Here is a 24,379-nt window from a genome sequence, read left to right on the forward strand (position 1 = left end):
TATTTCCCTTTACTCCTCTTTGGTCAGACCTCATCTGGAATATTGTGTCCAGTTTTGGGCACCACATTTTAAAAAAGACATCAACAAACTGGAGCAAGTTCAGAAAGGAGCAACCAGAATGGTGACCGGTCTGCAAACCCTGTCTTATGAGGAAAGGTTGCAGGATTTGGGATTGTTTAGTTTGCAAAAGCGAAGACTGAGAGGAGACTTAATAGCTGTCTACAAATATCTATAGGGCTGTCACATTGTAGAAGGATCAACTTTATCCTCATTTGCACAAGGAAAGACTAGAAGCAATGGGAGGAGACACAGATTAGATATTAGAAAAAACTTTTTGACAGAGTGATCAATGAGTGGAACAAGCTGCCACGAGAATTGTTGGGTTCTCCTTCAATGGAAGTCTTCAAACAGAGGCTGGACAGACATCTGACTGGGATGATTTAGCGAATCCTGCTTTGAGCAGGGGGTTGGACCAGATGGCCCAGGAGGTCCCTTCCAACTCTACGATTCTATGATTCTCTCGTGCGTATCCTCTCCCGTGTCTCGTCCTCTGCTGTTTTGTCCTCTCCCGTGACTCGTCATCGCCCGTATCTCGTCCTCTTCCATGTCTCGTCCTCTCCCATGTCTCGTCCTCTCCCGTATCTCGTCCTCTCCTGTATCTCGTCATCTCCCGTGTTTTGTTCTCTCCCATATCTCGTCCTCTCCCGTGTCTCGTCCTCTCCCGTATATCGTCCTCTCCCGTATCTCGTCCTCTCCTGTGTCTCGTCCTCTCCCGTGTCTCGTCCTCTCCCGTGTCTCGTCCTCTCCCGTGTCTCGTCCTCTCCCGTGTCTCGTCCTCTCCCGTGTCTCGTCCTCTGCTGTGTTTCGTCCTCTCCCGTGTCTCGTTGTCGCCCATATCTCGTCATCTCCCGTATTTTGTTCTCTCCCATATCTCGTCCTCTCCCGTATCTCGTCCTCTCCCGTATCTCGTCCTCTCCCGTATCTCGTCCTCTCCTGTATCTCGTCCTCTCCCGTATCTCGTCCTCTCCCGTATCTCGTCCTCTCCTGTGTCTTGTCCTCTCCCGTGTCTCATCCTCTCCCGTGTCTCATCCTCTCCCGTGTCTCGTCCTCTCACGTGTCTCTTCCTCTCCCGTGTCTCGTCCTCTGCTGTGTCTCGTCCTCTGCTGTGTCTTGTCATCACAAGTGTCTCGTCCTCTCCCGTGTCTCGCATTCTTCCGTGTCTCGTCCTCTCTCGTGTCTCGCATTCTTCCGTGTCTCGTCCTCTCTCGTGTCTCACCCTCTGCTGTGTCTCGTCCTCTGCCGTGTCTCGTCCTCTGCCGTGTCTCGTCCTCTGCCGTGTCTCGTCCTCTCCTGTGTCTCGTCCTCTCCTGTAGCTCGTCCTCTCCCGTAGCTCGTCCTCTCCCGTGTCTCGTCCTCTCCTGTGTCTCGTCCTCTCCTGTAGCTGATCCTCTCCCGTGTCTCGTCCTCTCCCGTGTCTCATCCTCTTCTGTGTCTCGTCCTCTCCCGTGTCTCACCCTCTCCCGTGTCTTGCCCTCGGCTGTATCTCGTCCTCTCCTGTGTCTCGTCCTCTCCTGTCTCGTCTTCTCCTGTGTCTCGTCCTCTCCTGTGTCTCGTCCTCTCCTGTGTCTCGTCCTCTCCTGTGTCTCGTCCTCTCCAATGTCTCTACCTCTCCTGTATCTCATCCTCTGTCTAGTCCTCTCGTGTATCTCATCCTCTCCTGTGCCTTGTCCTCTCCTGTGTCTCGTCCTCTCCCGTTTCTCATCCTATCCTGTGTCTCATCCTCTTCTGTGTCTCGTCCTCTTATGTATCTCATCCTCTCGTGCGTATCCTCTCCCGTGTCTCGTCCTCTGCTGTTTCGTCCTCTCCCGTGACTCGTCGTCGCCCATATCTCGTCTTCTTCCGTGTCTCGTCCTCTCCCATGTCTCGTCCTCTCCCGTATCTCGTCCTCTCCCGTATCTTGTCCTCTTCTTTGTCTCGTCCTCTCTCATGTCTCATCCTCTCCCGTGTCTCATTCTCTCCCGTGTCTCGTCCTCTCCTGTCTCGTCCTCTGCTGTGTCTCGTCCTCTCCCATGTCTCGTTGTCGCCCATATCTCGTCATCCTCCGTATTTTGTTCTCTCCCGTATCTCCTCTCCCGTGTCTCGTCCTCTGCTGTGTCTCGTCCTCTCAAGTGTCTCGTCCTCTCCTGTAGCTCATCCTCTCCCGTGTCTCGTCCTCTCCCGTGTCTCGTCCTCTTCTGTGTCTCGTCCTCTCCCGTGTCTCGTCCTCTTCTGTGTCTCGTCCTCTCCCGTGTCTCACCCTCTCCCGTGTCTTGCCCTCGGCTGTGTCTCGTCCTCTCCTTTGTCTCGTCCTCTGTGTCTTGTCCTCTCCCATGTCTCGTCCTCTCCTGTGTCTCGTCCTCTCCCATGTCTCTACCTCTCCTGTACCTCGTCCTCTGTTGTCTAGTCCTCTCGTGTATCTCGTCCTCTCCTGTGCCTTGTCCTCTCCTGTGTCTCGTCCTCTCCCGTTTCTCGTCCTATCCTGTGTCTCATCCTCTTCTGTGTCTCATCCTCTTATGTATCTCATCCTCTCGTGCGTATCCTCTCCCGTGTCTCGTCCTCTGCTGTTTCGTCCTCTCCCGTGACTCGTCGTCGCCCATATCTCGTCTTCTTCCGTGTCTCGTCCTCTCCCATGTCTCGTCCTCTCCCGTGTCTCGCCCTCTGCTGTGTCTCGCCCTCTCCTGTGTCTCGCCCTCTGCTGTGTCTCGCCCTCTCCTGTGTCTCGTCCTCTCCTGTATCTCGTCCTCTGTCTAGTCCTCTCGTGTATCTCGTCCTCTCCTGTGTCTTGTCCTCTCCTGTGTCTCGTCCTCTCCTGTGTCTCGTCCTCTCCCGTTTCTCATCCAATCCTGTGTCTCATCCTCTTCTGTGTCTCGTCCTCTTATGTATCTCATCCTCTCGTGCGTATCCTCTCCCGTGTCTCGTCCTCTGCTGCTTCGTCCTCTCCCATGACTCGTCGTCGCCCATATCTCGTCTTCTTCCGTGTCTCGTTCTCTCCCATGTCTCGTCCTCTCCCGTATCTCGTCCTCTCCCGTATCTCGTCCTCTCCCGTATCTCGTCCTCTCCCGTATCTCGTCCTCTCCTGTATCTCGTCCTCTCCTGTGTCTCGTCCTCTCCCGTATCTCATTCTCTCCTGTGTCTCGTCCTCTGCTGTGTCTCGTCCTCTCCCGTGTCTCGTTGTCGCCTATATCTCGTCATCTCCCGTATTTTGTTCTCTCCCGTATCTCGTCCTCTGCTGTGTCTCGTCCTCTGCTGTGTCTCAAGTGTCTCGTCCTCTCCTGTAGCTCATCCTCTCCCGTGTCTCATCCTCTCCCGTGTCTCGTCCTCTTCTGTGTCTCGTCCTCTCCCGTGTCTCGTCCTCTCCCGTGTCTCACCCTCTCCCGTGTCTTGCCCTCGGCTGTGTCTCGTCCTCTCCTGTGTCTCGTCCTCTCCTGTGTCTTGTCCTCTCCCATGTCTCGTCCTCTCCTGTGTCTCGTCCTCTCCCATGTCTCTACCTCTCCTGTATCTCGTCCTCTGTTGTCTAGTCCTCTCGTGTATCTCGTCCTCTCCTGTGCCTTGTCCTCTCCTGTGTCTCATCCTCTCCTGTTTCTCGTCCTATCCTGTGTCTCATCCTCTTCTGTGTCTCGTCCTCTTATGTATCTCATCCTCTCGTGCGTATCCTCTCCCGTGTCTCGTCCTCTGCTGTTTCGTCCTCTCCCGTGACTCGTCGTCGCCCATATCTCGTCTTCTTCCGTGTCTCGTCCTCTCCCATGTCTCGTCCTCTCCCGTATCTCGTCCTCTCCCGTATCTCGTCCTCTCCCGTATCTTGTCCTCTCCCGTATCTTGTCCTCTCCTGTGTCTCGTCCTCTCTCGTGCCTCATCCTCTCCCATGTCTCATTCTCTCCCGTGTCTCGTCTTCTCCTGTGTCTCGTCCTCTGCTGTGTCTCGTCCTCTCCCGTGTCTCGTTGTCGCCCATATCTCGTCATCTCCCGTATTTTGTTCTCTCCCGTATCTCGTCCTCTCCCGTGTCTCGTCCTCTCCCGTGTCTCGTCCTCTGCTGTGTCTCGTCCTCTGCTGTGTCTCGTCCTCTCCCGTGTCCCGTCCTCTGCCGTGTCTCTTCCTCTCCCGTGTCTCGTCCTCTGCCGTGTCTCGTCCTCTGCCGTGTCTCGTCCTCTCCCGTGTCCCGTCCTCTGCCGTGTCTCTTCCTCTCCCGTGTCTCGTCCTCTGCCGTGTCTCGTCCTCTGCCGTGTCTCGTCCTCTCCCGTGTCTCGTCCTCTCCTGTGTCTCGTCCCATACCGTGTCTCGTCCTCTGCCGTGTCTCATCCTCTGCCGTGTCTCGTCCTCTGCCGTGTCTCGCCCTCTACTGTGTCTCGTCCTCTCCCGTGTCTCGTCCTCTCCCGTGTCTCGTCCTCTCCCGTGTCTCGTCGCCCATATCTCGTCCTCTCCCGTGTCTCGTCCTCTGCTGTGTCTCGCCCTCTCCCGTGTCTCGTCCTCTCCCATATTTTGCCCTCTCCTGTGTCTCGTCCTCTGCTGTGTCTCGTCCTCTCCTGTATCTTGTCCTCTCCCGTGTCTCGTCCTCTGCTGTATCTCGTCCTCTCCCGTGTCTCGCCCTCTCCTGTGTCTCGTCCTCTCCCTTGTCTCGTCCTCTCCCGTGTCTCGTCCTCTCCCATGTCTCGTCCTCTCTTGTATCTCGTCCTTTCCAGTGTCTCGCCCTCTGCTGTGTCTCGTTGTCGCCCATATCTCGTCCTCTCCCATGTCTCGTCCTCTCCCATATCTCGCCCTCTCCTCTGTCTCGTCCTCTGCTGTGTCTTGTCCTCTCCCGTGTCTCGTCCTCTCCCGTGTCTCGTCCTCTGCTGTATCTCGTCCTCTTCCGTGTCTCGCCCTCTGCTGTGTCTCGTCCTCTCCCGTGTCTCGTCCTCTCCCGTCTCGTCCTCTCCCGTGTCTCGTCCTCTCCCATGTCTCGCCCTCTGCTCTGTCTCGTCCTCTCCCGTGTCTCGTCCTCTACTGTGTCTCGTCCTCTCCCATGTCTCGTCCTCTCTTGTATCTCGTCCTCTCCCATGTCTCATCCTCTCCAGTGTCTCGTCCTCTCCTGTGTCTCGCCCTCAGCTGTGTCTCGCCCTCTGCTGTGTCTCGTTGTCGCCCATATCTCGTCCTCTCTCGTGTCTCGCCCTCTCCTGTGTCTCGTTGTCACCCATATCTCGTCCTCTCCTGTGTCTCGTCCTCTGCTGTGTCTCGCCCTCTCCCGTGTCTCGTTGTCACCCATATCTCGTTCTCTCCCGTGTCTCGTCCTCTGCTGTCTCGCCCTCTCCTGTGTCTCGTCCTCTCCCATATCTCGCCCTCTCCTGTGTCTCGTCCTCTCCCATGTCTCGTCCTCTGCTGTATCTCGTCCTCTTCCGTGTCTCGCCCTCTGCTGTGTCTCGTCCTCTCCCGTGTCTCGTCCTCTCCCGTGTCTCGCCCTCTCCTGTGTCTCGTTGTCGCCCATATCTCGTTCTCTCCCGTGTCTCGTCCTCTGCTGTGTCTCGCCCTCTCCTGTGTCTCGTCCTCTCCCATATCTCGCCCTCTCCTGTGTCTCGTCCTCTCCCGTGTCTCGTCCTCTGCTGTATCTCGTCCTCTTCCGTGTCTCGCCCTCTGCTGTGTCTCGTCCTCTCCCGTGTCTCGTCCTCTCCCGTGTTTCGTCCTCTCCCGTATCTCGCACTCTGCTCTGTTTCATCCTCTCCCGTGTCTCGTCCTCTCCCGTGTCTCATCCTCTCCCGTGTCTCGTCCTCTTTCGTGTCTCGTCCTCTCTTGTATCTTGTCCTCTCCCATGTCTCGTCGTCTCCCGTATCTCGTCCTCTCCTGTGTCTCGTCCTCTCCTGTGTCTCGTCCTCTCCTGTGTCACGTCCTCTCCCGTGTCTCGTCCTCTCCAGTAGCTCGTCCTCTCCTGAGTCTCGTCCTCTCCCATTTCTCTGCCTCTCCTGTATCTCGTCCTCTGTTGTCTAGTCCTCTCATGTATCTCGTCCTCTCCTGTGCCTTGTCCTCTCCTGTCTCGTCCTCTCCCGTTTCTCATCCTATCCTGTGTCTCATCCTCTTCTGTGTCTCGTACTCTTATGTATCTCGTCCTCTTGTGCGTCTCCTCTGCCGTCTCTCGTCCTCTGCTGTTTCGTCCTCTCCCGTGATTCGTCGTCGCCCGTATCTTGTCCTCTTCCGTGTCTCGTCCTCTCCCATGTCTCATCCTCTCCCGTGTCTCATCCTCTCCTTTGTCTCGTCCTCTCCCATGTCTCATCGTCTCCCGTGTCTCGTCCTCTCCTGTGTCACGTCCTCTCCCGTGTCTCGTCCTCTCCAGTAGCTCGTCCTCTCCTGAGTCTCGTCCTCTCCCATTTCTCTGCCTCTCCTGTATCTCGTCCTCTGTTGTCTAGTCCTCTCATGTATCTCGTCCTCTCCTGTGCCTTGTCCTCTCCTGTGTCTCGTCCTCTCCCGTTTCTCATCCTCTTCTGTGTCTCATCCTCTTATGTATCTCGTCCTCTCGTGCGTCTCCTCTCCTGTGTCTCGTCCTCTCCCGTGATTCGTCGTCGCCCGTATCTCGTCCTCTTCCGTGTCTCGTCCTCTCCCGTGTCTCATCCTCTCCTGTGTCTCGTCCTCTCTCATGTCTCATCGTCTCCCGTGTCTCGTCCTCTCCCGTGTCTCGTCCTCTGCTGTGTCTCGTCCTCTCCCGTGTCTCTCGTTGTCGCCCATATCTCCTCTCCCGTGTCTCGTCCTCTGCTGTGTCTTGTCCTCTCAAGTGTCTCGTCCTCTCCCATGTCTCGTCCTCTCCCATGTCTCGTCCTCTCCCGTGTCTCACCCACTCCCGTGTCTCACCCACTCCCGTGTCTCGTCCTCTCCCGTGTCTCGTCCTCTCCCGTGTCTCGTCCTCTCCCGTGTCTCGTCCTCTGCCGTGTCTCGTCCTCTGCCGTGTCTCGTCCTCTCCTGTGTCTCGCCCTCTGCTGTGTCTCGCCCTCTCCCGTGTCTAACCCTCTCCTGTTTCTCGTTGTCGCCCATATCTCGTCCTCTCCCGTGTCTCGTCCTCTGCTGTGTCTCGTCCTCTGTTGTGTCTCGTCCTCTCCTGTGTCTCGTCCTCTCCCATATCTCGCCCTCTGCTGTGTGTCGTCCTCTGCTGTGTCTCATCCTCTCCTGTATCTTATCCTCTCCCGTGTCTCGTTCTCTCCCGTGTCTCATCCTCTCCCGTGTCTCGCCCTCTGCTGTGTCTCGTCCTCTCCCCTGTCTCGTCCTCTCTTGTATCTTGTCCTTTCCCGTGTCTCGTCCTCTCCTCTGTCTCGTCCTCTGCTGTGTCTCGCCCTCTCCTGTCTCTTTCTCTCCCGTGTCTCGCCCTCTGCTGTGTCTCGTTGTCGCCCATGTCTCGTTGTCGCCCATATCTCGTCTTCTCCCGTGTCTCGTCCTCTGCTGTGTCTCGCCCTCTCCTGTGTCTCGTCCTCTCCCATATCTCGCCCTCTGCTGTGTCTCGTCCTCTGCTGTGTCTCGTCCTCTCCTGTATCTTATCCTCTCCCGTGTCTCGTTCTCTCCCGTGTCTCGTCCTCTGCTGTATCTCGTCCTCTCCCGTGTCTCGTCCTCTCTTGTATCTTATCCTCTCCCGTCTCGTCCTCTGCTGTGTCTCGCCCTCTCCTGTCTCGTTCTCTCCCGTGTCTCGCCCTCTGCTGTGTCTCGTTGTCACCCATATCTTGTCCTCTCCCGTGTCTCGCCCTCTGCTGTGTCTCGCCCTCTCCCGTGTCTAACCCTCTCCTGTTTCTCGTTGTCGCCCATATCTCGTCCTCTCCCGTGTCTCGTCCTCTGCTGTGTCTCGTCCTCTGTTGTGTCTCGTCCTCTCCTGTGTCTCGTCCTCTCCTGTGTCTCGCCCTCTGCTGTGTGTCGTCCTCTGCTGTGTCTCGTCCTCTCCTGTATCTTATCCTCTCCCGTGTCTCGTTCTCTCCCGTGTCTCATCCTCTCCCGTGTCTCGCCCTCTGCTGTGTCTCGTCCTCTCCCCTGTCTCGTCCTCTCTTGTATCTTGTCCTCTCCCGTGTCTCGTCCTCTCCTCTGTCTCGTCCTCTGCTGTGTCTCGCCCTCTCCTGTCTCTTTCTCTCCCGTGTCTCGCCCTCTGCTGTCTCGTTGTCGCCCATATCTCGTCTTCTCCCGTGTCTTGTCCTCTGCTGTGTCTCACCCTCTCCTGTGTCTCGTCCTCTCCCATATCACGCCCTCTGCTGTGTCTCGTCCTCTGCTGTGTCTCGTCCTCTCCTGTATCTTATCCTCTCCCGTGTCTCGTTCTCTCCCGTGTCTCGTCCTCTGCTGTATCTCGTCCTCTCCCGTGTCTCGTCCTCTCTTGTATCTTGTCCTCTCCCGTGTCTCGTCCTCTCCCGTCTCGTCCTCTGCTGTGTCTCGCCCTCTCCTGTCTCGCCCTCTGCTGTGTCTCGTTGTTGCCCATATCTTGTCCTCTCCCGTGTCTCGCCCTCTGCTGTGTCTCGTTGTCGCCCATATCTCGTCCTCTCCCGTGTCTCGTCCTCTCCTGTGTCTCGTCCTCTCCCATATCTCGCCCTCTCCTGTGTCTCGTCCTCTCCCGTGTCTCGTCCTCTGCTGTGTCTCGTCCTCTCCTGTGTCTCGTCCTCTCCCGTGTCTCGCCCTCTCCCGTGTCTCGTCCTCTCCCGTGTCTCGTCCTCTCCCGTGTCTCGTCCTCTGCTGTGTCTCATCCTCTGCTGTGTCTCACCCTCTGCTGTCTCGTCCTCTCCCGTTTCTCGTCCTCTGCTGTGTCTCATCCTCTGCTGTGTCTCACCCTCTGCTGTCTCGTCCTCTCCGGTATCTCGTCCTCTGCCGTGTCTCGTCCTCTCCCGTGTCTCGCCCTCTCCCGTGTCTCGTCCTCTCCCGTGTCTCGTCCTCTCCCGTGTCTCGTCCTCTCCCGTTTCTCGTCCTCTGCTGTGTCTCATCCTCTGCTGTCTCGTCCTCTCCGGTATCTCGTCCTTTGCTGTGTCTCGTCCTCTCGCGTGTCTCGTCCTCTCCCGTGTCTCATCCTCTGCTGTGTCTCGTCCTCTCCCGTATCTGGTCCTTTCCTATGTCTCGTCTTCTGCTGTGCCTCATCCTCTGCTGTGCCTCATCCTCTGCCATGTCTTGACCTCTCCTATATCTCATCCTCTGCTGTGTCTCTTCCTTTGCTGTATCTTGTCTGCTCATGTAGCTCAATCTCTGCTGTATCTCATCTCCTGTAGCTCAAGCTTTCCAGTATCTCATCCTCTCCTGTATTTCATCCCTTTTTCATAGCTCCTCTTTATCTCACTCTTCCTTTTTCTCACTCCTCCCTCTTTCTTGTGCCTCTCTTTTTGTAGCTCCTCCCTCTTTATTTAGCTCCTCCCTCCTCTTGCTGCACCCTTATTTTCGCTCTTCCTTTCTCTGACTCCCTTTCTCACTTTTCCTTTCTCTCGCTCCTCCCTCTTTCTCTCGCTCCTCCCTCTTTCTCGTGCTCCTCCATTTCTCTTGCCCCTCCCTCTTTCTCTAGATCCTCCCTCTTGCTCATGCTCCTCCCTTCTCTCGCTCCTCCCTCTTACTCTCGCCCCTCCCTTCTCTCGCCCCTCCCTCTTCCTCTCGCTCCTCTCTCTTCTTGTCTTCTCCCTCCAACGTCACTTTTCGGCGTCAGCTATGCTCTGGTCTGACCTCTTGGTCACGTGTCTGTGTTGCCTGTACATCTCCTGTCACCATAGTAACAGCAGCTACGCCCTCTTTTGTTCATTGCGTCACTTCCGACCACACCATTTCCGCCTTGGACGTTGGTGACGTCATTGACGGGACTACATTACGGCGGAGGAATACTGTGTAGAACAATAATTTGCGGTTTTCCTTCAGAATTTTTGTTATTCTCCCCGTATGTAGTTCCGTTTTTCCGTCCGTATCTCGGTGCTGTGACTCCCGTTATATAATTATCCCGCACGCTATTTGCCAGCGTGACGTCATATCCGGAAGTAACAGCCGGGTCCGTGGCAACCAACCAGCGCGCACTGGCGGTTTAAATGCCCCAAACTATTCCTGTCTGCTGGGCTGCAGGCTTGACCCGGCGGGACTAGAACCTGACTATTTCTTAGACCGGGGGTGACTGGAAGCTGACTATATCCTGGACCCGGCGGGACTAGAAGCTGATTATATCCTGGTCCGGGGGTGACTGGAAGCTGACTATATCCTGGACCTGGTGGGACTAGAAGCTGACTATATCCTGGACCTGGTGGGACTAGAAGCTGACTATATCCTGGACCTGGTGGGACTAGAAGCTGACTATATCCTGGACCTGGTGGGACTAGAAGCTGACTATATCCTGGACCTGGTGGGACTAGAAGCTGACTATATCCTGGACCGGGGGTGACTGGAAGCTGACTATATCCTGGACCTGGTGGGACTAGAAGCTGACTATATCCTGGACCTGGTGGGACTAGAAGCTGACTATATCCTGGACCTGGTGGGACTAGAAGCTGACTATATCCTGGACCGGGGGTGACTGGAAGCTGACTATATCCTGGACCCGGCGGGACTAGAAGCTGAATATATCCAGGACCGGGGGTGACTAGAAGCTGACATTTCTTTTCCCCTGGACCTGTAGTGACTAGAAGCTGACTATTCTCACCTGGACCTGACGTGACTAGAAACTGACATTTCTTCTCCTCGGGACCTGGGGTGACTGGAAGTTGAGTATTTTCCTCCCCTGGACCTGAGGTGACTGGAAGCTGAGTATTCTCCTCCCCTGGACCTGAGGTGACTGGAAGCTGACTATTTTCCTCCCCTGGACTTGAGGTGACTGGAAGCTGACTATTTTCCTCCCCTGGACCTGAGGTGACTGGAAGCTGACTATTCTACTCCCCTGGACCTGAGGTGACTGGAAGCTGAGTATTTTCCTCCCCTGGACCTGAGGTGACTGGAAGCTGAGTATTTTCCTCCCCTGGACCTGAGGTGACTGGAAGCTGAGTATTTTCCTCCCCTGGACCTGAGGTGACTGGAAGCTGAGTATTTTCCTCCCCTGGACCTGAGGTGACAGGAAGCTGACTATTCTCCTCCCCTGGACCTGGGGTGACAGGCGGCTGACACTGGAGCACAGGATGGGCACAGTGGAGTCGGGTCAGTACCTTGTACTTGCTGTTGCTCCGTGTTCACACTGCTCCTCGCTGACGCTTCTCCCCTTCCCTGCACAGACTGGGTCGCCATCGCTAACAGTCTCCTTTGTCGCTGCCGCCTCTCCCTGCCCGTGGCTGCGCTGACACACTGTGACGCCCGTGTCTTTGTCGCCCTGTACGAGGCCATTCTGGGTGAGCCGGTGCCAGGTACGTAGCGCGTCACATGACCCTGCAGCCAGCGGACCACCAGTATTGTCGTGACTGTGAGAACTGCTGCTGCTGTCACTGACTTCTGCCTGTAAATCTGCCACATTGTAACAAACCCTCAGCCGAGAGCAGGACTGCGGCACAAACGGGGCACGGTGCCATCTGTTCACTGGTAGCAAGCAGCAGCGACGCTGACCCTTTAATGTTCCCCTAATCCACAGATCTTATTGCCGATTCTCGCACCACGGAGGACGACGCCCACAACGTGCAATCGGTGATCGACTCGCTGGCCCTGGACTATCTACAGGTCAGCCTGTCCCACATCACAGGTGAGTGCACGGCCCCAGTGTGCAGCCCCCGGCCTCGGGTGTCCTCACTGGCCTCGCTTCCCTATAGGAGAGAACGTCGTCCGTGGAGACACGGAGTCCATCAAAAACCTCTTGGAGATATTTGACGGCTTATTGGAGTATCTGACCGAGCAGATAAGCGAGGCGTCCTCCCAGAACGGAGGTAAGAACAGCGAGTGCAGCTCCGGAGTATAGCGCAGCATCAGAAATCTAAATACAGTGAGTGCAGCTCTGGGGTATAATACAGGATGTACAGTGGGGCAAAAAAGTATTTAGTCAGTCAGCAATAGTGCAAGTTCCACCACTTAAAAAGATGAGAGGCGTCTGTAATTTACATCATAGGTAGACCTCAACTATGGGAGACAAACTGAGAAAAAAAAATCCAGAAAATCACATTGTCTGTTTTTTTTTCATTTTATTTGCATATTATGGTGGAAAATAAGTATTTGGTCAGAAACAAAATTTCATCTCAATACTTTGTGATATATCCTTTGTTGGCAATGACAGAGGTCAAACGTTTTCTGTAAGTCTTCACAAGGTTGCCACACACTGTTGTTGGTATGTTGGCCCATTCCTCCATGCAGATCTCCTCTAGAGCAGTGATGTTTTTGGCTTTTCGCTTGGCAACACGGACTTTCAACTCCCTCCAAAGGTTTTCTATAGGGTTCAGATCTGGAGACTGGCTAGGCCACTCCAGGACCTTGAAATGCTTCTTACGAAGCCACTCCTTCGTTGCCCTGGCGGTGTGCTTTGGATCATTGTCATGTTGAAAGACCCAGCCACGTTTCATATTCAATGCCCTTGCTGATGGAAGGAGGTTTGCACTCAAAATCTCACGATACATGGCCCCATTCATTCTTTCATGTACCCGGATCAGTCGTCCTGGCCCCTTTGCAGAGAAACAGCCCCAAAGCATGATGTTTCCACCACCATGCTTTACAGTAGGTATGGTGTTTGATGGATGCAACTCAGTATTCTTTTTCCTCCAAACACGACAAGTTGTGTTTCTACCAAACAGTTCCAGTTTGGTTTCATCAGACCATAGGACATTCTCCCAAAACTCCTCTGGATCATCCAAATGCTCTCTAGCAAGCTTCAGACGGGCCCGGACATGTACAGGCTTAAGCAGTGGGACACGTCTGGCACTGCAGGATCTGAGTCCATGGTGGCGTAGTGTGTTACTTATGGTAGGCCTTGTTACATTGGTCCCAGCTCTCTGCAGTTCATTCACTAGGTCCCCCCGCGTGGTTCTGGGATTTTTGCTCACCGTTCTTGTGATCATTCTGACCCCACGGGGTGGGATTATGCATGGAGCACCAGATCGAGGGTGATTATCAGTGGTCTTGTATGTCTTCCATTTTCTAATTATTGCTCCCACAGTTGATTTCTTCACTCCAAGCTGGTTGGCTATTGCAGATTCAGTCTTCCCAGCCTGGTGCAGGGCTACAATTTTGTTTCTGGTGTCCCTTGACAGCTCTTTGGTCTTCACCATAGTGGAGTTTGGAGTCAGACTGTTTGAGGGTGTGCACAGGTGTCTTTTTATACTGATAACAAGTTTAAACAGGTGCCATTACTACAGGTAATGAGTGGAGGAAAGAGGAGACTCTTAAAGAAGAAGTTACAGGTCTGTGAGAGCCAGAAATCTTGATTGCTTGTTTCTGACCAAATACTTATTTTCCACCATAATATGCAAATAAAATGAAAAAAAAACAGACAATGTGATTTTCTGGATTTTTTTTTCTCAGTTTGTCTCCCATAGTTGAGGTCTACCTATGATGTAAATTACAGACGCCTCTCATCTTTTTAAGTGGTGGAACTTGCACTATTGCTGACTGACTAAATACTTTTTTTCCCCACTGTAACTCAGGATCAGTAATGTAATGTATGTACACAGTGACTGCACCAGCAGAATAGTGAGTGCAGCTCTGGGGTATAATACAGGATGTAACTCAGGATCAGTAATGTATGTACACAGTGACTGCACCAGCAGAATAGTGAGTGCAGCTCTGGGGTATAATACAGGATGTAACTCAGGATCAGTAATGTAATGTATGTACACAGTGACTGCACCAGCAGAATAGTGAGTGCAGCTCTGGGGTATAATACAGGATGTAACTCAGGATCAGTAATGTAATGTATGTACACAGTGACTGCACCAGCAGAATAGTGAGTGCAGCTCTGGGGTATAATACAGGATGTAACTCAGGATCAGTAATGTAATGTATGTACACAGTGACTGCACCAGCAGAATAGTGAGTGCAGCTCTGGGGTATAATACAGGATGTAACTCAGGATCAGTAATGTATGTACACAGTGACTGCACCAGCAGAATAGTGAGTGCAGCTCTGGGGTATAATACAGGATGTAACTCAGGATCAGTAATGTATGTACACAGTGACTGCACCAGCAGAATAGTGAGTGCAGCTCTGGGGTATAATACAGGATGTAACACAGGATCAGTAATGTAATGTATGTACACAGTGACTGCACCAGCATTATAGTGAGTGCAGCTCTGGGGTATAATACAGGATGTAACTCAGGATCAGTAATGTAATGTATATACACAGTGACTGCACCAGCAGAATAGTGAGTGCAGCTCTGGGGTATAATACAGGATGTAACTCAGGATCAGTAATGTAATGTATGTACACAGTGACTGCACCAGCAGAATAGTGAGTGCAGCTCTGGGGTATAATACAGGATGTAACTCAGGATCAGTAATGTAATGTATGTACACAGTGACTGCACCAGCAGAATAGTGAGCGCAGCTCTGGAGTATAATACAGGATGTAACTCAGGATCAGTAATGTAATGTATGTACACAGTGACTGCACCAGCAGAATAGTGAGTGCAGCTCTGGGGTATAATACAGGATGTAACTCAGGATCAGTAATGTATGTACACAGTGACTGCACCAGCAGAATAGCGAGTGCAGCTCTGGGGTATAATACAGGATGTAACTCAGGATCAGTAATGTATGTACACAGTGACTGCACCAGCAGAATAGTGAGTGCAGCTCTGGGGTATAATACAGGATGTAACACAGGATCAGTAATGTAATGTATGTACACAGTGACTGCACCAGCATTATAGTGAGTGCAGCTCTGGGGTATAATACAGGATGTAACTCAGGATCAGTAATGTAATGTATATACACAGTGACTGCACCAGCAGAATAGTGAGTGCAGCTCTGGGGTATAATACAGGATGTAACTCAGGATCAGTAATGTAATGTATGTACACAGTGACTGCACCAGCAGAATAGTGAGTGCAGCTCTGGGGTATAATACAGGATGTAACTCAGGATCAGTAATGTAATGTATGTACACAGTGACTGCACCAGCAGAATAGTGAGTGCAGCTCTGGGGTATAATACAGGATGTAACTCAGGATCAGTAATGTAATGTATGTACACAGTGACTGCACCAGCAGAATAGTGAGTGCAGCTCTGGGGTATAATACAGGATGTAACTCAGGATCAGTAATGTATGTACACAGTGACTGCACCAGCAGAATAGTGAGTGCAGCTCTGGGGTATAATACAGGATGTAACTCAGGATCAGTAATGTATGTACACAGTGACTGCACCAGCAGAATAGTGAGTGCAGCTCTGGGGTATAATACAGGATGTAACACAGGATCAGTAATGTAATGTATGTACACAGTGACTGCACCAGCATTATAGTGAGTGCAGCTCTGGGGTATAATACAGGATGTAACTCAGGATCAGTAATGTAATGTATATACACAGTGACTGCACCAGCAGAATAGTGAGTGCAGCTCTGGGGTATAATACAGGATGTAACTCAGGATCAGTAATGTAATGTATGTACACAGTGACTGCACCAGCAGAATAGTGAGTGCAGCTCTGGGGTATAATACAGGATGTAACTCAGGATCAGTAATGTAATGTATGTACACAGTGACTGCACCAGCAGAATAGTGAGTGCAGCTCTGGGGTATAATACAGGATGTAACTCAGGATCAGTAATGTAATGTATGTACAGTGACTGCACCAGCAGAATAGTGAGTGCAGCTCTGGGGTATAATACAGGATGTAACTCAGGATCAGTAATGTATGTACACAGTGACTGCACCAGCAGAATAGCGAGTGCAGCTCTGGGGTATAATGCAGGATGTAACTCAGGATCAGTAATGTAATCTATGTACACAGTGACTGCACCAGCAGAATAGCGAGTGCAGCTCTGGGGTATAATACAGGATGTAACTCAGGATCAGTAATGTAATGTATGTACACAGTGACTGCACCAGCAGAATAGTGAGTGCAGCTCTGGGGTATAATGCAGGATGTAACTCAGGATCAGTAATGTAATGTACACAGTGACTGCACCAGCAGAATAGTGAGTGCAGCTCTGGGGTATAATACAGGATGTAACTCAGGATCAGTAATGTAATGTATGTACACAGTGACTGCACCAGCAGAATAGTGAGTGCAGCTCTGGGGTATAATACAGGATGTAACTCAGGATCAGTAATGTAATGTATGTACACAGTGACTGCACCAGCAGAATAGTGAGTGCAGCTCTGGGGTATAATACAGGATGTAACTCAGGATCAGTAATGTAATGTACACAGTGACTGCACCAGCAGAATAGTGAGTGCAGCTCTGGGGTATAATACAGGATGTAACTCAGGATCAGTAATGTAATGTACACAGTGACTGCACCAGCAGAATAGTGAGTGCAGCTCTGGGGTATAATACAGGATGTAACTCAGGATCAGTAATGTAATGTACACAGTGACTGCACCAGCAGAATAGTGAGTGCAGCTCTGGGGTATAATACAGGATGTAACTCAGGATCAGTAATGTAATGTATGTACACAGTGACTGCACCAGCAGAATAGTGAGTGCAGCTCTGGGGTATAATACAGGAGGTAACTCAGGATCAGTAATGTATGTACACAGTGACTGCACCAGCATTATAGTGAGTGCAGCTCTGGGATATAATACAGGATGTAACTCAGGTTCAGTAATGTAATGTATATACACAGTGACTGCACCAGCAGAATAGTGAGTGCAGCTCTGGGGTATAATACAGGATCAGTAATGTATGTACACAGTGACTGCACCAGCAGAATAGCGAGTGCAGCTCTGGGGTATAATGCAGGATGTAACTCAGGATCAGTAATGTAATGTATGTACACAGTGACTGCACCAGCAGAATAGCGAGTGCAGCTCTGGGGTATAATACAGGATGTAACTCAGGATCAGTAATGTAATGTAATGTACACAGTGACTGCACCAGCAGAATAGTGAGTGCAGCTCTGGGGTATAATACAGGAGGTAACTCAGGATGAGTAATGTAATGTACACAGTGACTGCACCAGCAGAATGGTGAGTGCAGCTCTGGGGTATAATACAGGATGTAACTCAGGATCAGTAATGTAATGTATATACACAGTGACTGCACCAGCAGAATAGTGAGTGCAGCTCTGGGGTATAATACAGGATGTAACTCAGGATCAGTAATGTATGTACACAGTGACTGCACCAGCAGAATAGCGAGTGCAGCTCTGGGGTATAATGCAGGATGTAACTCAGGATCAGTAATGTATGTACACAGTGACTGCTCCAGCAGAATAGTGAGTGCAGCTCTGGAGTATAATACAGGATGTAACTCAGGATCAGTAATGTAATGTATGTACACAGTGACTGCACCAGCAGAATAGCGAGTGCAGCTCTGGGGTATAATACAGGATGTAACTCAGGATAAGTAATGTAATGTATGTACACAGTGACTGCACCAGCAGAATAGTGAGTGCAGCTCTGGGGTATAATACAGGATGTAACTCAGGATCAGTAATGTAATGTACACAGTGACTGCACCAGCAGAATAGTGAGTGCAGCTCTGGGGTATAATACAGGATGTAACTCAGGATCAGTAATGTAATGTATGTACACAGTGACTGCACCAGCAGAATAGTGAGTGCAGCTCTGGAGGCCATTGATGTTGATTTGTCTTCCTTTTTTTTTTCCCCCCAGACAATGCTCACCACCTTCTCAGGGGGCGACTCGTGGAGTTTGGGGGGGATGGTAAGAACCTGCCTTCATCTTTAGGGTGAGTGGTGAGTTGCAGTCGTCTTGCCCCCCCCCCCCCCGTTCTATGACTCCGGGGTCTGATCACGGCTCGTCCGCAGGTCTCTCTCCTCCGATCTCCATCCTCCATCTTGGGGGGCTGACGGCTCAGAGTCCACGGCGGAGCTGATCCGTCTGGGGGACACGGCGCACACGTACACACTCAGAGGTGATTATGGGGGGGATTTGTCCAGATGTCTGCTGCTTACTGACGTCTTTCTGATGTGATGACAGGTCTGGATCTGATAACCCTCAGGAAGGAGGTGGAGCAGACGGAGACCCCCCGGCCCCCCGCTGCTGATCGTCGCGTGTCTGCTGTCACAGTGGTCGACAGTAAGTGATGCACCACCGGAGGGTGCTCTTGGCTGTTGTGTGGGAAACACTGAAGAAAGCTCCTGTGTTTCCAGGAAGCTTCGAGCTGAACGGTCGCTCGCTGGAGGAGCGTGAAAGAGCCACGCGGCCGGGACCACCAGAGCCGCCAACCGCCGTCCTCCTAAAGCGACCGTGTCAGCAGGATCGGCCGCCGGCGGAGGACAGAGACGTCCCGGTGCCGCTGAGCAACGCGGGGTCTTCCAGCACTCTGGCGAAAAGTATGGAGCGTCCAGATGGGAGAAGCGGTCCTGCCACCCCCTGTCATGGAGGTAAGGTCCCCAGAGTGCTCCTTATAGAGGGCTCCAGTCACATCCAAAGCTGCACCATCTCCTGAGAGGTGCGATGCTCTGCAGGGAGGAAACCTGTTCTCTTCATACTTCAGAAGCCCAAGAGACGAGCGAGGGGGCCGAACAGCGGAAATCACCACCGAGGAGGAAAGAGGAGGCACGTGAGGTGAGCAGGGCGGAAGGGCAGGGATGGGCATGTAGTATGGAGTGGGCAGGGACGGGGTGGTGAGGAGCAGGATGGGACGAGGCAGGACGGGGTCGGGTGGGGACGATGAGGAGCTGTGTGGAAAGGGACGGGGGGGCAGAGCAGGGGCGGTAACGGGCATGGACGGGACTCGCCGCGTTTCCCTCTCGCCCTCGCTCCGCTTTCTCTCACCGCATTTCCCGCTCACCAGGTGCAGCCGTCGATGTGTCTCCGCTGTGCACCAGACATTCACCTGGTGACGCTGCAGAGTGATGGCACATCGTCCAGAGAAGGACACGTACGGAGCGGGGACGCGCAGCCCCCTGAAGACCCCAAACATTCACTACTGATGTGAGTGGCAGAGACCATTCCCCGGCCAGTACCCACAATGCCCTGCTCACAGTAGCAGCGGTATGTAGTGTCTGACTGTGGATCGGTTCTGCTCCCACAGCTCGTGGACCCCGGACCCCCTGTCGCTGGCGGACGAGCCACTGTCGGTGCAGAGAGCGCGCAACAGAGTGTCTGAGCTGGAGCTGCAGCACATGTCGGAGAAGCTATCCCGCCGGCTGGACGAGCTGGACCAGGTGAGTCCGGGTACATGCAGAGCATAGCGCCCCCGTGTGGTCCGTCACTTACCCTGCGTCACACTGACAGATGCTGAAGAAGGCGCTGGGGGCTCCGTGCAAGAGCGACGGGGAGATGAAGGAGGACGACAAGCTCTCCCAGCACAGCGACAGCATCATGGAGATCCGCAGGAAGAAGCGGCTGCACAGTAATGATGGGGACGGCTGCGGGGGGTAGCACTGGGGGGGTCCCACCACTCCATAACCGGGCGTCCTTCCCTCCCTGCAGCTCCACAGCACGTGCAGAGCCCCGGTGCCAGACCCCGCTCACTCTCCTCCTCTCCACTGCCGCCACCGCGCCGCTCTGTGTCCGCGCAGTTCGAGGACGCTCTCAATAAGGAAGGCCGCGGAGAGATGGGCAAGATCCGCCGGGGTGTTCAGAAGGAGCTGGACCTGGAGAGGCTGAAGGCTCGGGTACGTGCTGCCGCCGATCCAAGCTCAGCACACCACGGTGCGGAGTCAGTGCTGCAGTGTACAGCTTGGTGTCACTTCCTTTTGTCGCCTGCTGAAATGGCTGATAACAGAGAGCAGTTGTTGATATGATCTGTGTAGTCCGTTCCGTCTCCAGTCTGTGACCGTCCGTCTCACCCCACAGCGGCTGTGCCAAGCCTACGAGGACGAATTACAGGACTTCCAGGAAATGGAGGAACAGAAACTGGCGAAGGTGAAGGCCGCGCTGCGGGCGGAGGTGAGTGACCGCCCCGGACTGGCTGACACCAGAGAGTTCACACAGGGGAGGTGTAGTACCGGGCCGGGATCTGTGGGGGCGCTGTGGTCACAGCTTCTGTCCTTCCCCCAAAGGAACAAGAATATAAAGAAAATTTCCTCCAGGATCCTCCACGGTCTCATCTGGAGCAGGTGTACGGCGTCAAACGGGCGCCGCCAAGGCGCTGGTCCCCCAGCCTCCAGAAGCCAGCAGGCCCAAGTAAGTGCCACTTGTGGAGATGTCTAGGGAGGGTGACGCTACGGCCTCTTTCAGAGCTGTCTAGGGGGTGACGCCGTGGCCCCTCGCAGAGCTGTCTGGCGGGGGGGGGGGGTGACGCTGTCGGCTCTCCTACAGTGAAGGTCGTGGAGAACAATCTGCTGCCGCTGCTCCTGGAGGAGTTTCCTCACCTGCAGATCTCGCACCACGCGCTCGGCGCCATGTGGAGGGGGCAGCTGGCGCAGGTGGAGCAGCTCGCCAGGTCTGTGCAGGAAGACAAGCGGAGCGAGCGCCAGCTGCAGAAAGAGGTGAGAGGGGCCATGCACCGGAGCGGGGCCGCCATGACTGGCGGGGGGAATCTTGCCCTCAGGGTCTCACACCTTTGTCCCTATCTCTGTAGGTGCAGGAAGCGCACAGGAAGCAGGAGCTGTTGGTCGGCCTCGTCCATAGGGAGCAGGAGCACAACCAGCGGCTGGTCAGTGGCCTGTGTCCCCCTAATCCCTGGTTGTAAGGGGTTTCCCTCTTTCCACCGCTGCAAATGTAAGACCTCCACTCACCCTCAGTGAATGGAATCCTCCCTGCCCTACTACGTAATACCAGCCTGGCAGCTCTGTGAGCAGAAGGTCAGGACAGCTCGTTACCAGTCTGGACGATGCTCATAATCCTGTCTGGCCCCAGCCTGATCCATTGTAATGACCCAATGGAGCGGCATTGTGGTGGGGCGGCGATGGAGGGCATTGTGGTGGGGCAGCGGGCAGCGATGGAGCGGCATTGTGGTGGGGCAGCGATGGAGCGGCATTGTGGTGGAGCGGCGGGCAGCGATGGAGCGGCATTGTGGTGGAGCGGCGGGCAGCGATGGAGCGGCATTGTGGTGGGGCGGCGGTCGGCGATGGAGCGGCATTGTGGTGGGGCGGCGATGGAGCGGCATTGTGGTGGGGCAGCGGGCAGCGATGGAGCGGCATTGTGGTGGGCGGCGGTCAGCGATGGAGCGGCATTGTGGTGGGCGGCGGTCAGCGATGGAGCGGCATTGTGGTGGGGCGGCGGGCAGCGATGGAGCGGCATTGTGGTGGGGCAGCGATGGGGTGGTAGTGCAGCGGAGGATAAACTTATTTATGTCACTGTAGAAAGACTTCAAGGACCGGATCCGTCTGCAGAAGTCAGCGCAGAACCGGCAGCGGGAAAATCGGCAACAAGTGGCGCGAGCAAAGAAATACTACGACGACTACCATGTGCAGCTCCGCGCCAAACTGCTGAGGGCCCGGACCAGAGAGGAGCAGGTGAGTGTGACCCCCGGTGCTGCCCTGTGCCTCCATCATCATCTTGCGTCTCAGAGTATTAGCATTGTCCCAGATGCATCCAGGTTACACCGTGGCGTTATTCCCGCACTGACACATTGTAGCAAGCTACAGCTCACACAGGATTGTCTGCTCTCGATGCTACTGTAACAATCCTCCAGCTGTGATCAGAACACAACTGACCCTCCAGGAGGTTTGTTACAGTGTGTCAGTCTGGACAATGCGCTAAATATCAGAAGCACAAATGCCTGATACATTGTAACAGTCAGTGCTTTTTTCCAGACCGACCCACTGTGGTGACCTGTGTACAGGGCGTGATGGGCTCGTCCGCTGTCAGCCAGCAGCCTTTCTGTGGGGTCTCAGACTGGGACATTGGGGCGGCCCCTCCGCTGTGGGCAGGATACCCGCAGCCTCACCTGGCCTTTTCTCGCCCCCAGATGTTTCAGCAGCTGTTTGCGGAGGGTCTGGAGCTGCAGAAGCAGCGGTTGCGGCAGGTACGGTCCTACGCCAAGGAGCAGCGTGAGGAGCAGCGCCGGCGGCACCAGGATGAGCTGGAGTCCATGGAGAACTACTACAAGGATCAGGTAAGAAGCGAATCCCATCATCCGCCCCAGCTGCTGGACGCCCCCACCATGTAATACCTTCCCTCCGCAGTTCTCCATGATAGCAGACGCTGTGACCCAAGAGCGGCAGCAGCTCCAGACCCGGGAGAAGGCGCAGTCTAAGGTGAGTGTCCCCTGAAAATCCCACCACGCATGATGGTAGTGCAGACCCCAATAACCTGCAACCCCCTCCCCCACAGAACGTACGCCAGATGAAGAGAGAGCTGCGGGCAAAAATGGAGAAAGAAATTCAAGATCTGCAGGAGATGATCCTCCGCACGGACGAGGACGCCTTCTTCAGGGAGCTGGAGGCCGAGCGGCTGCAGCGGAGGCTGCACATGGCGGCGTTCCAGTACAGCAAGAGCCATGGCCTGTGATGCATCGGAGGGCGGCGGCCAGTCCCCCCTGCTGAGGTTGGAAATCCTCTGTGCTGTTCTGACATGTCAGGACACTGTGCCGACTCGATAATAATGGGAGACTGAGCTTCCGGGCCGACCGGACGTGGCGGGAGACTGAGCCGCGGTGCTGCGCTGACCGGTCATAGTGGGAGCCTGAGCTGCGGTGCTCCTACGTATCGGGAGACTGAGCCATAGTGACGCTGTGCTGGCCCAGCATAATGGAAGACTGAGCCGCTGTGCTGCTCCAATGTTTTGGGAGACGGAGCCGTGATTCCTGCAGACTGCACCGCACCTTTTCTAAAAACTAGGTAACCCGCTGGCCCCGCCACTTTCCCTTGCTCATACGTCGCCGTGCCTTACTCCCCCCTCCTCCATGAGTGATGTTTGTTTGTTCAGATAATTTATTGCGGTTTTAATTTTTTTTTTTGCAATGAAAACAGTAAAATCCTGATAATGAGTGGTTGGTAATTATTAAATTCTCTCCCCCATGCTTTACACAATCAAGGCTGGGGGGGGGGGGGGGGGGGGGGGGGGGGAGATTCTGTTTCTGTCACAGCCTAAAGTTGTACAATCTAAATGTCAGATAGAAGAGGAGGAATAGGAAGCGAAGGAGCGAGGACAGCAGCAAAAGCAGGAAATCGGTATCGGGCTTGGTGTGGCAGGGCCGGGACAACGTATTTTGGTGTCCCCTGCCCAGCCCTGATGACCCCGCAGGTCCCCTAATGCACCTGACCTCTTGCTCGCATGACGATCCTATATTAAATATAAGACCCAAAGACGTCATGGAAAGTAATATTAGCTATAATGGGGGCCGTTTGGTTTCAATGAAGGTGTCCAGCGTTTGGCAGGTACCCCGATGGAAGCTAAGCAGACCCCATTTTAGATAAAAGGATACCGCTGATGGTTTTTTACAGCTGTCATGTGACAAATACAGTTTGCAACTAAGGGTTGGTTTGGATGCCGTATTTATGTACTGATGGTGGTTCTTTTGACATTTATGTAATGATTGTTCTGGTGTAGTCATCATCCGTAAACAAATAATGATAGTGGTTCTAGTGACCTAAGTGAAAACCGCACCGGGTCCACCATCGGTACGTGCACACCGCACCGGGTCCACCATCGGTACGTGCACACCGCACCAAGCTTAGTACAGCAATCAGTTGTAATGTGGAGTCAGGCACATATACATTGGTATCTCATGAACCTCCAGCTCCCAGTATGTCATTAACATTGGTAGGGAGATGCTGGGAGTTGTTGTAATCAGTCATTATCAGACTGCGGACCGTACAGGAGCCACGGTACCGATGAGACCTAGTCAGTACCAACATAAACACACATCCAGGGACCTTCTAGATGATGACTCTGGAGAGGTTGTCCATGATGACTTCTCACATCCAGAGCTTGTTTCTGCAGACCTCCCGCTTCTCCATCACATCCCGACATGGTGCCCTTATAATCTGCACTCGCCACACCAGCATCAGTTATAACTGCCCCACAGCCTATACCTGGCTGTCCCCGCTCTTGTTTTCCCTTACACTCTATATCTGCCCCTCACACAATGTTCTCCTATATGGTAGGATATCCACAATAAGCAGCCAATATATAGGATGGTGGTCACCACCTCACCCCCATGTGTAGTGTAATGTCCCTCACCGCCACTCTTGTTATTTTACCCTTGCCAACAAATGGGGACATAAGAAAAGATATATATTTGGTGCAGCAGTGATGTCACTGCACCACCTCCTTAAGAGCAGAGGCCAGAAGCAGCCTGCATGCTGCTGGAGTTCCAGGTGGCTGAGCGCAGTCCTTGCACTTCCGTCCCAGCGCCATCAATGTCAGTTTAATTAATTGTATTTTACATGTCAGACATTTTAAGAGCAGGGAGGCAGTGACAGCCAGGGAGCAAGAGAGGGGCGTGAGCGGTGGCAGTGACGGCAAGGGAGCGC

At 53.7% G+C, this 24,379-nt stretch overlaps 1 protein-coding gene across 2 annotated transcripts; it reads left to right on the forward strand.

The window, feature by feature from the left end:
• The first annotated feature begins 9,958 nt into the window (after positions 1-9,958).
• Positions 9,959-22,890, forward strand: CEP95 (centrosomal protein 95). 2 transcript variants are annotated; one of them, XM_073579788.1, is made up of 21 exons: positions 9,959-11,103; positions 11,178-11,306; positions 11,528-11,635; positions 11,703-11,816; positions 17,658-17,733; positions 17,813-17,919; positions 17,985-18,083; positions 18,158-18,391; positions 18,505-18,575; positions 18,805-18,944; positions 19,045-19,177; positions 19,248-19,365; positions 19,446-19,630; positions 19,812-19,904; positions 20,018-20,141; positions 20,277-20,446; positions 20,539-20,613; positions 21,263-21,415; positions 21,871-22,017; positions 22,088-22,159; positions 22,236-22,890. In XM_073579788.1, the coding sequence occupies exons 1-21, from the start codon at positions 11,085-11,087 to the stop codon at positions 22,410-22,412; spliced, it is 2,544 nt and encodes an 847-aa protein (XP_073435889.1). In that variant the 5' UTR covers positions 9,959-11,084; the 3' UTR covers positions 22,413-22,890. The 2 variants fall into 2 exon arrangements, with proteins under 2 accessions (XP_073435889.1, XP_073435890.1); XM_073579789.1 differs by lacking the exon at positions 11,703-11,816.
• Positions 22,891-24,379: the final 1,489 nt, after the last annotated feature.

Source organism: Dendrobates tinctorius, unplaced genomic scaffold, assembly GCF_039654945.1.
Source record: "Dendrobates tinctorius isolate UK_male_01 unplaced genomic scaffold, ASM3965494v1 ptg000063l, whole genome shotgun sequence".
Classification (NCBI taxonomy): Eukaryota; Metazoa; Chordata; class Amphibia; order Anura; family Dendrobatidae; genus Dendrobates; species Dendrobates tinctorius.